This window comes from Tupaia chinensis, unplaced genomic scaffold (assembly GCF_000334495.1).
Source record: "Tupaia chinensis unplaced genomic scaffold, TupChi_1.0 Scaffold000369_1, whole genome shotgun sequence".
In the NCBI taxonomy this organism is placed as follows: domain Eukaryota; kingdom Metazoa; phylum Chordata; class Mammalia; order Scandentia; family Tupaiidae; genus Tupaia; species Tupaia belangeri.
Window position 1 is genome coordinate 429,717 of NW_006159866.1, and position 14,165 is coordinate 443,881.

Genomic DNA, 14,165 nt, shown 5'->3' on the forward strand with positions numbered 1-14,165 from the left:
AGAAGAGTTGATAGTGTAAGCTTCTGCACACAAAGATCATGACTGAGATTTTAAACCCTGGGAGCCAAACGGAAGGGTTAAGAATGACCTGCCGAGTTCTGCCTCCTTGGTTCAACAAACTTATCTTTTTATCTCAAGCACCAACTTACTTGGCCTCTTTGAATCATGGCAGAATTGTAAAGAAGCTCTGCTGCTATGAGCCAGGATGCTCAGCCTTGCAAACCTCGAGGGTAGGACGGCAGGCCTGGGTGCTTCCCTGGCCAAGCACCGTACTGCTGAGCCAGCCTGCACACTGAATCCCGTGGCCCTGCAGGCAGAACCAGAGAGGTGGAAAATCAACAATTTCAAGTCCTCCAGTCAAGAAGACATTAAATATGTGGACGGAAAATGAGACTCAGAAAAGAAAAAACCTCTTTGCATGCATATTATCTGTAACAAGTCAAAACAAATATGCAAGCGGCTCCTTGAAACTGCTGGGAAGAAAAGTTAGCACATTTCTTTTGAAGTCTGGGATGGTAAGTGGAAATGGAGTACCATATCCGCTGCTACAACTTACAATGTGCAAAAGGTCAACCACAGCGTCTTTATTTAGACATCTGCCTTGGTGATTCATATAAAGGTGAGAAACCCTTTCACACACCTACCTCTCCAGGACTCAGAATCCTATTTTTCCACAAGATCTCAAATTCCACAAATTGCAAATGCAAATTTTCCTATCACCTTATCAAAACTCCAGAATAGCTCTGGTCTGGTGAAAAAGTATCTTCAGGCCCCTACACTGGGGCAGACTAGACACATGAGATTGTGTTGACATACAACATATTCTGTACCACCTCTCCACTCTTCACCTCCTTAGTTGACAGAAACTAGTCTACGCCTGATGTTCACTTGAGCATTTGATTAATAAACTGAACTGAATGAAAATGTTGGCAGAAAGAAAGGCTTCGAGAGGAAGACCAGCAAACGGGAAACTTGAGCAATGAATAAATCCAGCGTGACCAGGAGTATCTGAGGGCAGTGGTGGGAAATGGAGCTGCAGAGACCTATTGCAATCTTCAATACCCCATTAGGGGGTTTGGATTTTATTCTGTAGGTGATGGAGAGCCACCACAGTGAGCAGTACTAGTGTTTTAGGAACTTCATTCTGACACTCAAAGAGTAGATGTTTTTCGGGTAGACGATGGGTTAGGTTTTAAAAGAGGGGTGTGGTACAAAAGACTAGTTAGGAATCCAGTTAGCACTAACTAGTACAGACAAGAGATGATGATGATCTGAATTAGGGGGCAGGAGTAGAAAAAATTAAGAAGGCAATTAAAAGTAGAATCAACAAGATTTGTTTTGTTTTTATTTATTTATTTTTCATTGTCAGACGGTGCATGCATTCCCCAGAGAGAGACAGTTCTCTCCCCCCAATAGAGCATGATCTCACTCAATCTCTTCTCCTCCATTTCTCCTTCCTGTCAGTATTTTGGGTGTGCATGCACACACACCAGTCCATTTTCAAGACACTGGAACCAGGATTTGAACTATGGTGGCCACGTGGGATCTGGCTCCCTTAACCATTAGGTTATAGGGCTGGTCCTCATGTTAATAACTTAAAACTAAAAGGTTTTGTTTTTCTTTACTTAGAACATTAACTAGCAAATAAAAAATAAGTACGCCAGCACAAATATAAACAAACAAATGAACGAATGAACAAACATGACATGTTGACAGTATGGGAAAGAAAAAAAAAAAAAACTTCAGATTTTATATCCTTGAGCAACACTTTCACCCTTCTTTTTAGCAGAGGCCCTGCATTTTCATTTTGCACCAGGCTCTCCAAATTGCATAGCTTTCCTGCCTTTGCTACGGAGGTAAACTCAGTCTCAAACACAGGTCCCACCTGAAAATAGGCCAAGTGTCACCTTTTTTCTGAAGGACAGCTGTGCGCCCCAGTGTGTGTGTCTGTGTGTGTTTGCAGTTGGTGTAGCCCCCCTTCCCCGTGTGAGAACAGGAAGAGGACGGCTGGGTGTTGAAGCTCAGATGTGGTATTACTGCCATCTTGTGTCCAGAACAGGACACAGCACATAGCCTCCAGGAGGAGGCTCCCAGGCATGGGCTCTTGTGCCAGACTGGAAAACCAATTGGATTGCTATTCAGCTGGTGGTGTTTACGGCAGGCAGATGTGTGATGAGAACAGAGGCTTCACCCACTATCCACACCACCACTTCTGAGCCAGGGCTGACGATGTGTGTGTGTTCCCATGTCTCTCTCCTTCCACATCGTCTTTTCCTTCATTCCCATCTTCCTCTTTGTAGTTCCTTCTCATAGTCCAAGAAGCCTGGTTCTTCTAAATCAAATCAAGAAGGCCTGGCTCTCCTGTCATGGCTGCCCTTGGAGAACATCACTGGGAGGTATTGGGGAGGGGTCGGGGCCCAGGAGGGCTTTCGGGTCAAAGATGCTAGTGACTCAGCAGGGAGAGGCTGAGCTCTGGGACAAGCAACCACAGTAAACAGTCTTGGATGTGACTTCAGGAGTTGCAAACAAGGTAAGGTCTTTACTTACCAGATACAAAATTTAAAAAGGAGATAATTCTCCTACGAAACAGAAAAGATAAAGAAAATGATCAGAATCAGGTTTAGAACAGACACCAAAGGGAAAACTTATTGACGGTAGATAGAGAGGAGCCAGAGAAATGAAGACAAAAGGGAGAGTGAATGAGTTGGAACTAAGTATGAATGAAGCGAGCATCCCTGAATTTTCAGTTTCCTGCTTCTGTGGTCAGGGATCCGACTATAATCATCCCCAAGGATAAGCAAAGGTATTGATGCAGACTAGAAATAACCCCTTCCTTATGCCCCTTGAAAAACACCTTTCCCTAATTTTTTTTTTTTGAGAGGTTTTCGCTATAGGGCGCATGCGCTTGCCAGACAGACAGAGACATAGAGACAGAAAGCGAGAAATCACCCCCCAGGGGGGATGGTCACACCGCAATCCCTTCTCCTCCATTCTCCTCTCGGGATCTTGGACACGCACGCACACGTGCCCGGCGTGAGTTTTAAGCCACCGGGTCCGGGACGTGAACCGCGGTCGACTACGTGGGAGTCCAGCGACATAGCCATTACGCTAACTGCTGGTTCTCCTTTCCCTAATATTTTGAGTGAAGACATAGAGGCATAAAAAGATAAGAATGGGTAATATTTTAAAATCAACTACAACATATGTGTTTATCTAAAAGCAGCTGTACATTATAGGGAAACAGGAAAAATGTGAAGACCATAAAAATACCCAGTAATTTGCTCACTCATTTTTACTTAGCATTTGAGTGTATTTCCTTCTAGTCTTTTTTTCTGTCTAATCTATACCTATACCTGTATGTGTATATGTGTATGTATGTGTGTATAAGTGTGTGTGTGTGTATATATATGTGTATATATATATATATATATACATCGTGTATATATATACACATTAAAATGCAGTGTGTGTTTGTGAGTGTGTGTTAGTGTGCCATACAGTGCATGTGCTAGCTGAAGAGACAGAGAGAGATACTGAAAGGGAAAGTGAGAAATCACCTCCAGAGGAAATGGCTGTGCCACAATCCATTCTCCTCTTGGGATTTTGGGCACACACAGACATGCTCCTGGTGTGAGTGTCAAGCCATTAGGTCCAAATTCAAAAGACAGTCAGCCATGTGGGAAGCCAACACCTTAACCACCATGCCACCTGCTGGCCCTAATATATAAATTTTTAATTTTGGAACCATCACGCTGTTTTGAACTTAAAACTGTTATTTCTTAATTTATTTAACTCTCCCACTACTATTGGACTTTTGCATTATTTATTTGTTCTTGTTATAAATAATCCTGTGGTAAACATTCTTATAGATAAATTTTAGAGTTTCTCAGTAATTTCTTGAAATAGATTTCTCAAAGTGGCATAACTGGGTTAACAGGTATAAGCTTTTTTTAAAGTGCATTTTTTAAGTGTATTAATTATTTTTAACTTACTATACAGCATGTACTCACTAGAAGGAACCCGAGAGAGAGAGAGAGAACATGAGAAAGCAAGCTGCCAGGTCTGGGACTCAAACCATGGTCGGCCATGTGGGAGTTCAGCACCTTAGCCACCATACCACATGCAAGCCTCCAAGGTATAAACTTTGAAAATTCTTGGGACTAACAGATGGCATAATGGTTACATCATTGGACTCTCACATGGCCAAGCATGCACCCGATAGCAAAAATTTCTCTAAAAAAAAAATAATAGTAAGAGGGATCAGCAGATACATGGTTACATCACTGGATTCCCATGTAGTTGATTGCAGTTGGAATCCAGAGCCCCATGGCTTAAAAAAACTCAGACTGGGTGCATGTGCATGAATGCTCAAAATCACAAAAGGAGAATGGAGGAGAAGGGACTGCAGTGTAGCCATCCCCCTGGGGGAATGATTTCTTGCTTTCCCTCTCTCTCTCTCTCCAGTGAGCATATGCACCCTATGGTAAAAACGTAAACATATATTAATATATTTTTTCTTCTTTTTAGTGTTTAACTCTTCAATGTATCTAAAATTTCTTTGACATGTGGTAAGAGAAGACGTGAAGACATGCTGTAAAAAGTTTTCCTAACTCTTTACCCAGCGTTTCACGCGTTCAATGAATTTTACACCTCTTAGTGTATAACCAAATCCTAATTGTATTGGGGCTTATGGTCCATCTAGTCTATTGGGTCGTAACATAGTTTTCCATTTTTCTATGTGGAATGCATCATGACTTCCTGACAACCCAATAGTTTATTTCTCTGTTTGGGCGCCACACTAGTCCAATCACTGTGGCTCTACTACAGTTCTCACATATTATATGGTATATTCCTATCTGGTAAAGCAACACTATTTCCTATTGTTTTAAATTTTATAGCTTTCTATGTCCCTCTCATCCCACCTAGTCTTTTGCTTGGGTCATTGGGAAAGTCATGGCTCATTTTTCTATGGAAAATACCCAATATTTATATGATAATTATTTTGTTAAGAAAAATCCCATTGGGGTATTGCTTGAAATGGCACAGAAATCCAGACTTTAATCAATTCATACATTTTATAAGTTAGGATTCCGTGACAAGTCAGGCCTTCATCCCTAAGTTATCTCTTCTCCAGGAGACAATGTGGAGTGAGAACTAAGAGCATGGGCCTTGGCTCAGGACTGTCTCAGTGAGCTTGGCAAGTCACCTGAACTCTCTGTGCTCAATTTCATTATCTATACAATTGTCCTTACTATTTTATCTGACCCAGAATCATGATGGCAACTATTAATAGAACCATCTCTCAAAAACAAATTTCAAAATATTTATATCTTGTGTCAGTTCATGGCCTGTTGGTTAAGGCAGCTGGATCCCATGTGGTTGATCACACGGTTTGAGTCCTAGACCTGAGGTTTGACATGCAGGGTGCGTGCATGTGTGCATGCTCAAAATCCTGAAAGGAGGAAAAAATAGAGAAGAAAGGGTTGCAGTATGATCATGCCCCATGGCTTGTGCTTTCTCACTTTCTATCTGTCTCTCTGTCCTTCTCCAGTGAGCACTGTGGCAAATTTTTAAAAAGTATTTAGCTCGGGCCAGCAGATGGCATGGTGGTTAAGGATTTCCACATGGTCGACCACAGTTCAAGTCCTGAACCTGGCAACTTGAAAATCACACCAGGTGCATTCACGTGTGTGCTCAAAATCTTGAGAGAAGAATAGAGAAGGAATTGCATCATGACCTTGGGGGGTGATTTCTCACTTTTCCTCTCTCTGTCTCTCTCTGGCAAGTGCACGCACCCTATGGCCAAAATACTTTTTTTTTAAAAATTTTTAACTCTTAAGCTTTATTCTTTCTATACAAAAACTGCTTTTAAGCCTCCAGAGGAAAGAACATAAGGAAAAAGATAAACGTAAAACAACTGACGAAGGTGGACATCACCACCTATAGCTAAATATAATACCCAATTGATTATAAGCTTCACACGAGCAAGGATTTTTTTTCAGTCTGCCTACTCCCTACACACTTGCACACTGATATATGACATGCACTTAATAATTAATTGTTGAGGGCCAGCGGGTGGTATGGTGATTAAGGTGACTAAAACCCATATGGCTGACTGTGCAGTTCGAGTTTCAACCTGGTGGCTTGAGAAACACACCAGGCATGTGTGCCCAAAATCCCAAGAGGAGAATGGAGGAGAAGGGATTGAAGCATGGCCCTCCCGCCCCCTGGGGGGGGTGCTTTCTCACTTTGTCTCTCGCTCTCTGCCTCTCTCCAGCGAGCATGTGTCCTATAGCAAGATATAAAGAAAGAAAACAAGCAACTGCTTAATGATTAAGTGACGAATGACAATGGCTCTCCCGATTCTATTAGTAATATTCCAAGAAGGCAAGGTCAATAGCTTTCCCTATATTCTATCGAAAGGCCAGGGAGAATCACACATTCCTTGGGAGAACTCAAGTTCTTCTCAAGACTTTTCAAGCACATACTAAAGGAAAAACTTAAGCTGTTTTACAAAACTTACACAATTAAAGAGGACCCTAGAGTCTTATCTCACTATGGCAAAGATTCCTGTCTCACCAGTATTATTAAGAACAGCTGGGGAGGGGAACAGCAGTTAGTGTAATGGCTATGTTGCTGGACTCTCATGTAGTCAACCGCGGTTCGAGTCCTGGACCCAGTGGCTTAAACTCACGCTGGGCATGTGTGCATGCATGACCAAGATCCCGAGAGGAGAATGGAGGAGAAGGAATTGTGGCATGGCCATCACCCCGGGGGGTGATTTCTCACTTTCTGCCTCTCTGTCTCTCTATGTCTTTCCGGTGAGCACACGTGCCCTATAGCAAAAACCTCTCAGGACAAAAAAAAAAAAAAAAAGAACAGCTGGGGCCAGCAGGTGGCATTGTAATTAAGGTGCTAGATTCCCACATGACAAATTTCAAAGTTTTAATTCTGGGCCCAGAGGCCTGAAAAACATGCTGGGCATGTGTGCATTCATGCCTAAAGTCCTGAGAGGAAAAGGAGAGGGGATTGGGGTGTGGCCATCCCCCTGGGGAGTGATTTCTTATTTCCCCTCTCTTCTTTCTGGCTAGTGTATGCACCCTATGGGGAAAATAAAAGAAAAGAAAGAAAAACAGTCTAATAAATATACTAACGCTGTTCACTACATTTGTACACACACATTCATAGCAGTACTATTCACAACAGCCAAAAGATGGAAGCAAAACAGGTGTTCCTAGAGAATCAAAATGTGGCATATCATACAATGGAATACTATTTAGCTATAAAAAGGAATATTGCTACATAGTACAACATGGATGAACCTTGATGACATTATAAGTGAAAGAAGCCAGTCAGTAAGGGACAAATACTATAGGATTTCACTTATGAGGCACCTAGAGAAGTCAAGTTCATGGAGACAGAAAATAGAATGGTGGTTACAAGGAGCTAGGGGAGGGTGGAATGGGAAGATGAAGAGGTTCTGGAGGGTGAAAAGGGTCACACAAGAACGTAAATATACTTAATGCACCTGAACAGACACAAAATAGTTAGGATGGTAAATTCTATTATGTGTACAATTTTCTTAAAGATACTTACCACTGTTTAAAGATGTTTCAGGAGTTTCCTGATAGTGGAACACATGGTGGTTTCTTGAGGAAGGCCTGTCAGGAAAAGGCATGGAAAGGCCACACAGTTTGCTCTACACATCTCCTCCAGTTAGCTGTTCATCTGTATCCTTTGTAATATCCTTTATAATTAACCAGCAAATAGCCAGCAGAGTTGTATCAATGGCTTCCAGGGCATGAACATTCCCACCACATCCTTGAAAAGCTCTAGTTCCTGGCCTACATCTTTATCCACTTCACTGTTGTTAACAGGGCAGACTAGCAGTTCAGTCTCACTCCTGTGGCTTAAGCCTGAGTCTTTCTGGTCACTTTATAGGTACCTCTGGCCTCAGATCTGTGCCCCCTCTAAGTATATGTAATTCTCCTGACTATTGGTTTGTGGAGGTGGATTATTGGTCCTATTCTCTGTCATACCAATAATATCTAATAAAAACACAATCTACTGGGAACAGCAGGTGACATGGTGGTTAAAATGTTGGACTCCGACATGACTGATGACAGTTCAAGTCCTGAATCTGGCAGCTTAAAAATCATGCTGGGTGTATATGCATGTGTGCCCAAAATCCCAAGAGCAGAATGGAGAAGAGATTGTGGTGTGGCCATCCCCCAGTGGATGACTTCTCACTTTTTCTCTCTTTGTCTCTCTCTGACAAGCATGCATGCCCTATGACAAAAAGCTACAAAAACAAATTAAACACACACACACAATCTACTGACAGGAAGCAAAAGGCCACAATGAACAGAGCTGGCCACCCATTCCCAAACTGATTACAAATGACCATCAGCTGTGGGAAGGGATGGTGGGGTATTACATGAGGTTGAATCAGAAACACATGCCTTCGCATCCTTCCCCAGGTTCCCTAAGCCCAGCCTGGTCCAGCCCAGTTCCTGGGAGAATGAAGTTTGTGTATAAAGAGGATCATCTTTTCAAGAACCGCTGCTCTGAAGGTGAGAAGATCCGAAGGAAATACCCAGACCGGGTCCCAGTGATAGTAGAAAAGGTTCCCAAAGCTTGGATAGGAGACCTGGACAAAAAAGAAATACCTGGCGCCTTCTGATCTCACGGTTGGTCAGTTCTACTTGTTGATCCAGAAGCTAATTCATCTCCGAGCTGAGAATGCCTTGTTTCTCTTTGTCAGCAATGTCATTTCCTCCACCAGTGCTACATGGGTCAGCTATATCAGGAACTCCATGAAAAAGACTTTTTTCTATACATTGCCTACAGTGATGAAAGTGTCTACCATCTGTGAAGCTGCTGCCCCTGAGGTGTGGGGGGTTCCCATTCTACAGAGAGAGGTGGTCCCCTTCCTTGACTTCTTCACCCTCCTCCTCCAGGCTCAAACACCACTTCCCTTCTTAAGGACCTGCACTACTTCATGTTTGTGGCTTTCTCTTCAAGCCCCTCTGAGCAGGAGGGATGATGGTGGAGACGGCCTCTTGAGCCTTTTCTCTCTCCTTTCTTCCCTTTTCTTTCCTTGCTTTTCCATTCTGCTTTTAGACTTCTTGGTTGTCAATCTCTGTCCTATCCAGTGATTGTTTTGATTTCTCTTCCCTTTATCACTACTCAAGGGGCTCAGAATCCCAACAACTCCTTCATTTCACTACCTTCTTTTGGGGGGGGGGTAGATGGAAGGGACTGAAACTATGGGGGAAAGGTAAGAGGTACATCAATAAAGAGGAAACCAACAAAAAAAAGAAGAGAAAGAAAAAGATGCCTACCTGATTGCTGGTCTAAGACTCTCTCTCTTCCCCCTCCTTTCTTCCTTCCTGTTTTAAAATTGCTATACAGGTGTGTGAGATAGCCAGAGAAAGAGAGAGGAAGTGAGAAAGCACACCTTCCCAAAGGGATGGCCATGAAGCCATCTCTCCTACTCTAGCCTCTCTGGATTTTGCAGGCACATGCATTAGGCATGTTTTTCAAGCCTGCAGGGTCCAGGACGCTAAGCGTACATTGGCCTCATGGGATTCAGCAGCCTTAACCTCCACATCACCAGCAGGCCCCAGGACTTTTCTGATTCTACTATGACCAGAGCTCATATTGTCTTTTCTTGCCAGTTGGTTTCAGTCAAACCCTCCCCAGTCCAATAGACATGTTTGAATAAATTTGAACTTCCAAAGAAGAGTCTGCTTTTGGCTCTCCTTCCTCCCAGAAGGCTCCTGTATAACTGTACAGAGGTAAATAGCACATGGACAGCTCCTCACTTCGTCTAAGACACAGGTTGCTATATACCCCTTGGTACTCCTCTATCAGCATGGCAGATGGCTGGTATTGCCTTACATCCACATTAACGGAAGGGGAACCTCAGAAGGTTCATCTCAGACCAAGGACAGTTGTTATAAAGATGACCTGAAAGTCAGCTCCCTGTATATAGACTGGAAACAGTTTGTAAATGGCTATCCTTTCCCCAAGACAAAATGTTGAAAACCTTTTGTGGACAGAAGTCTGACTACTTTTCCTATTTTTCCAAAATCTTTTCAAAAGGGGACTGGGAAAGTCATGCGCACAAACATTAACAGACCATTTATTTTCTATTTTAACAGGATTTTCCTACCTCCTGTTCCTGGCATAGTACCTTTGAGAGATGGCCACGCCGCAATCCCTTCTCCTCCATTCTCCTCTCGGGATCTTGGGCACGAACGCACACGCGCCCCGCGTGAGTTTAAGCCACCGGGTCCGGGACTCGAACCGCGGTCGACTACGTGGGAGTCCAGCAACATAGGCATTATGCTAACTGCTGGTCCCATCTTAAGCCTTTTCTTTAACTAAGACACAGAATTTCTCTTTTCCTTGAGATGTAGATTAAGCCTTTCTTTAACTAAGACAGGGATCTTCCCTTCCAATCACCGACCTAAGAATTTGGGGAACCCACCTAAAACCTACAAGTCCCCCCCCCTTCTACATGTCCCGCCTTTTGGGGCCAGACCAATGGGAAATCTTTTAATTAAATGTTGTCTGTCAATCTCAAAAGCAAATAAAAGGAACCTCTGTACATGATCACCCCGAGAAAAGGCATGTGTGCCTCTTCTCCGGCCTAGGTCACACAGTTGGCTTGGAAATAAACCGCATTAATTATTAATTTTACAGTTGGTTCTTTTTTCCGTCGACACTTTTCACCTAAAACTCCGAGAGAGAGAGAGAGAGAGAGAGAGAGAGAGAGAGAGAGAATAAAAACTCAGGCATAGGGACCACCAGCAGATGGCGGGCTGCTAAGGGCCCTGGACTCCCACATTATTCACCACTGAGTCGAGGATCAAGGACGCCAGGTGGGTGCCCAAAACTCCAGAAAAGAGAAGGGACTGCTCCCTCTGGGGGGTGATTTCTTTCAGTCCCTCTTGTAGCAAGCACAGGCGCCCTATGGCAAAACCTATTAAAGACAGACAAAAACGAAAACCCTCGGGCATGTACTAAAAGAACCGTTTCTGCTCTCGCCATGATCAGCAGCACCACTACTACAGTGGAGAGAAGGCAGGAGTTTGTGTAACTCAAGCTGCGGGCAGGTAGCGCCACGCGCAGGGCGGAGAACCTAGGAGGACCAAGATGAGCGGGCTAAGGGGCGCAGGGGCAGAGATAACGGGACACTGGCAGGTAGGGGCAGAAGGAAGGGACGTGGCACTTTGGCAGAGGGAAAACCGAACGAAATGAGAGGCTACAACCCACGCTGAGGATAAATGCCGTGCGGGCCCAAATCCGTGAGATACCGCGAGAACTCAGCCATACCAACCCCGCCTTCCTAGGCGGAAGGCCCGCCCCGCCCCTCCACATTTTTCCGTGTTCCGCGGTGTCAATAAAGTTGCCGCGGTTTGAAGTTGGACAGCATGGCGGCCTCCATGCTAGGCTCGCTGCTGCGGACGTTCCGGCAGGTCAGACCCGCGCCTTTATTCCCGCCCCTACCTCCGCGGCTTCCCCGCGTCTCTGCCTGTAGTCCCCAGTGTAGACCGTCCTCAGGGCTTCTCCTTCCGCCCTCTTTTCCCCTCCGGCTGGGTACAGGACAAGTCCTAGCGGCAGATGGAGATTGTTACTAGTCAACATTAACGCATGAAAAGCTGCGACCTTGGCCAGCTCAGTGGCGCAGCGAGAACGAGCTGCCCAGGCGATGCCGAATTCCTGTGGGAGATCCCTGATTACGTTTCCCGTTGCACCTGTGCAGGGGCATTAGCGCGCATGATGCTGACAGGCTGTGGGGGCACACCTGTGTGAGACCCTGTTGCGAGTGTCTGACGCTCCCTCTCTCAGTAACAGGATTTTAAAAGTTGCAATATTGGGCCAGCAGGTGGCGTGGTGGTTAAGGCACCGGTCCTTTTACAGTTCAAGTCACGGAAGGCAGGTTTAAAAAGCACTGATGGGTGTGTGTGTGTGGGGGGGTAGGGGAGGAAAGACCAGCAGTTGGTGTAATGGCTATGTCCTGGACTCCCAAGTAGTCAACCGTGGTTCAAGTCCTGGACCCGATCGCTCTCTACCTCTGGTGAGTGCATGCACTCTACAGGAAAAATTGGGGAAAATAATCCATTCATGCCTGCCCCATTTCTAGAAGGTGGCAGTGGAAATTTTGTTTCCTCAGATGAGTTTTGTTTAGTCATGTAAGCACTGAAGGTGTTCAATTTTATCTATTGTTAGTAGATTTTTAAAAATACTGACTTTGCCGGGTGCGTGTGCATGTGTGCCCAAGATCCCAAAAGGAGAATGGAGAAGGGATTGCGGCATGGGCATCTCCCCTGGGGGGTGATTTCTTGCTTTCTGTCTCTCTCTCTCTCTCTCTGTCTGGCGAGTGCATGCGCCCTATAGCAAAAATCTCCAAAAAAAAAAAAAACTGACTTTGGGGCCAACCAAGGTGGCATGGTAGTTGGGATGTCTGGTTTCCACTTGGCCAACTGCATGGTTTGAGTCCCAGACCTAGTGGCTTGGAAAATATGCTGGGCACATATGCTTGGGTGCCCAAAATCCCGAGAGGAGAATGAAGGAGAGATTGTGGTATAGCCATCCCCCTGAGGGTGGTTTCTGACGTTCCCTCCCTCCCTTTCTCTCTTTCTCTCCAACAAGCACACATGCCCTATAGTCAAAAAAATAAAACTGTTTAAAAATGGTGACATTCTGGTATAGGGTCCTTATCTTCAGTTTTATATTCTGCTAAACATATTTCTTCAATAAACAGCAGTTAATGGAAGCCATCATTATTTTCTATAGCTGCAATTTAGTTAACATGTAATATTTCCTTTGGTTTGAGAGAGACTTAAATGTCTAGCAATCTATACTTTCTTTACCTACCATCACTAAGAACTATAAACTATCACCATGTAAATCTGTGACAGTAAGGAACCTATTTTCTTTTTTTAAAAAGAATTATTCACTTTTTTATTTAATTCCATTTGTTATTATTTTTTAATTTGACCAGAGACAAGGAGAGAGAGAAAGGGAAAGCAAAAAAGCAAGCCACCAGATCTGGGGCTTGAACTGCAGTCGGCCATGTAGGATTCCAGTGCCTTTATAACTACCATGCCCCCTGCCCACCCAGGAACCTCCTTTCTTATTACTGGAAAACTAGTGCTAAGAAATATTAGGTCAGTAATAATTTCAAAGTACCCTTTGACCAAGTAGTTCTGCTTCTAAGAATTGATCCTGCAGATACACAGAATACATGTGAAGTGATTCATACAAGGTATTATTCATCACATCATTGTTTATATGACAAATGGTGAGTCGTGGGGTTGGCCCCTTAGCACAGTGATAAAGCTCTGTGCATTGGAAGCCAGATTCTTCATAGCCAACCATAGTTTAAATCCCATTCTTAGTGGGTTGAAAAACACACTAGGCACACGTGCCCAAAATCCTTATGGGAAGGAGAAATAGAGGAAAGGGTTTGCAGCATGAGCACACCCCAATAGGGAGTCCTTTCTCTCTGACAAGTATACATTCCCTGTAAGAACTAAGGGGGGAGGGAGAAATGTTGAGTTATAGTCTAGGCCCATTAATGTCACAGATTAAATAAATTATACATCTATACAGCAGAGTATTATATAACCTAAAGAAAATGAGGAAGCTTTTTATATACAGATATGAAGAGATCTCTGAGATATATTCGGTGAAAAAAGTGAGGGTGAACATTCTGAGAGCATATACATGTATATGTGTGGACAAAAGTCTCTGGAAGGATACACAAGAAAGTAGTACTAGTGGATACCTACAAGGGTGGGGTCACTAAGCAGGTGAAGGATAAGATGGAAGGAAGACTATATGTGTGTGTATTTAGTTATTTTTTTTTGCTAGCGTGCACATTGCCTTCACCAAAAAGAGGGAAAGGAGAAAGCACCCACCATAGGAATGGTCATGCTGCATTCCTTTCTCTGTCGCTCCCTCCTTTCAGGATTTTGGGTACATACACGCACACACACACACAAGCACCTAGCATGTTTTCCAGGCCCCAGGTCCAGGACTCAAACCCTATGGGACCTGGCTGCATTGTTCACCAGGCCTCAGAACCAGTCCTGTTTATACTTTTTTTTTTTTTTTTTTGGACAGATTTTTGCTTTAGGGGGTGTGCTCAC

The 14,165-nt window shown here is 44.0% G+C and overlaps 1 protein-coding gene and 1 pseudogene across 2 annotated transcripts in view; both read left to right on the plus strand.

The window, feature by feature from the left end:
- The first annotated feature begins 8,309 nt into the window (after positions 1-8,309).
- On the plus strand, positions 8,310-10,039 carry LOC114008689 (gamma-aminobutyric acid receptor-associated protein pseudogene; annotated as a pseudogene).
- A 777-nt stretch (positions 10,040-10,816) lies between these two features.
- The window catches only part of MRPS14 (mitochondrial ribosomal protein S14), an 8,879-nt gene continuing 5,530 nt past the window's right edge, over positions 10,817-14,165 (plus strand). Inside the window, exon 1 of one of the 2 annotated variants that reach the window (XM_006153329.3) lies at positions 10,817-10,889. Coding sequence is in view for 1 of the 2 variants with exons in the window: in XM_006153328.3 (XP_006153390.1) it covers positions 11,442-11,486 (45 nt within the window). In the remaining variant the exon portion in view is untranslated. Of the gene's footprint in view, positions 10,890-11,441; positions 11,487-14,165 lie in introns of those variants that run through there. The other variant, XM_006153328.3, reaches the window with a different exon arrangement.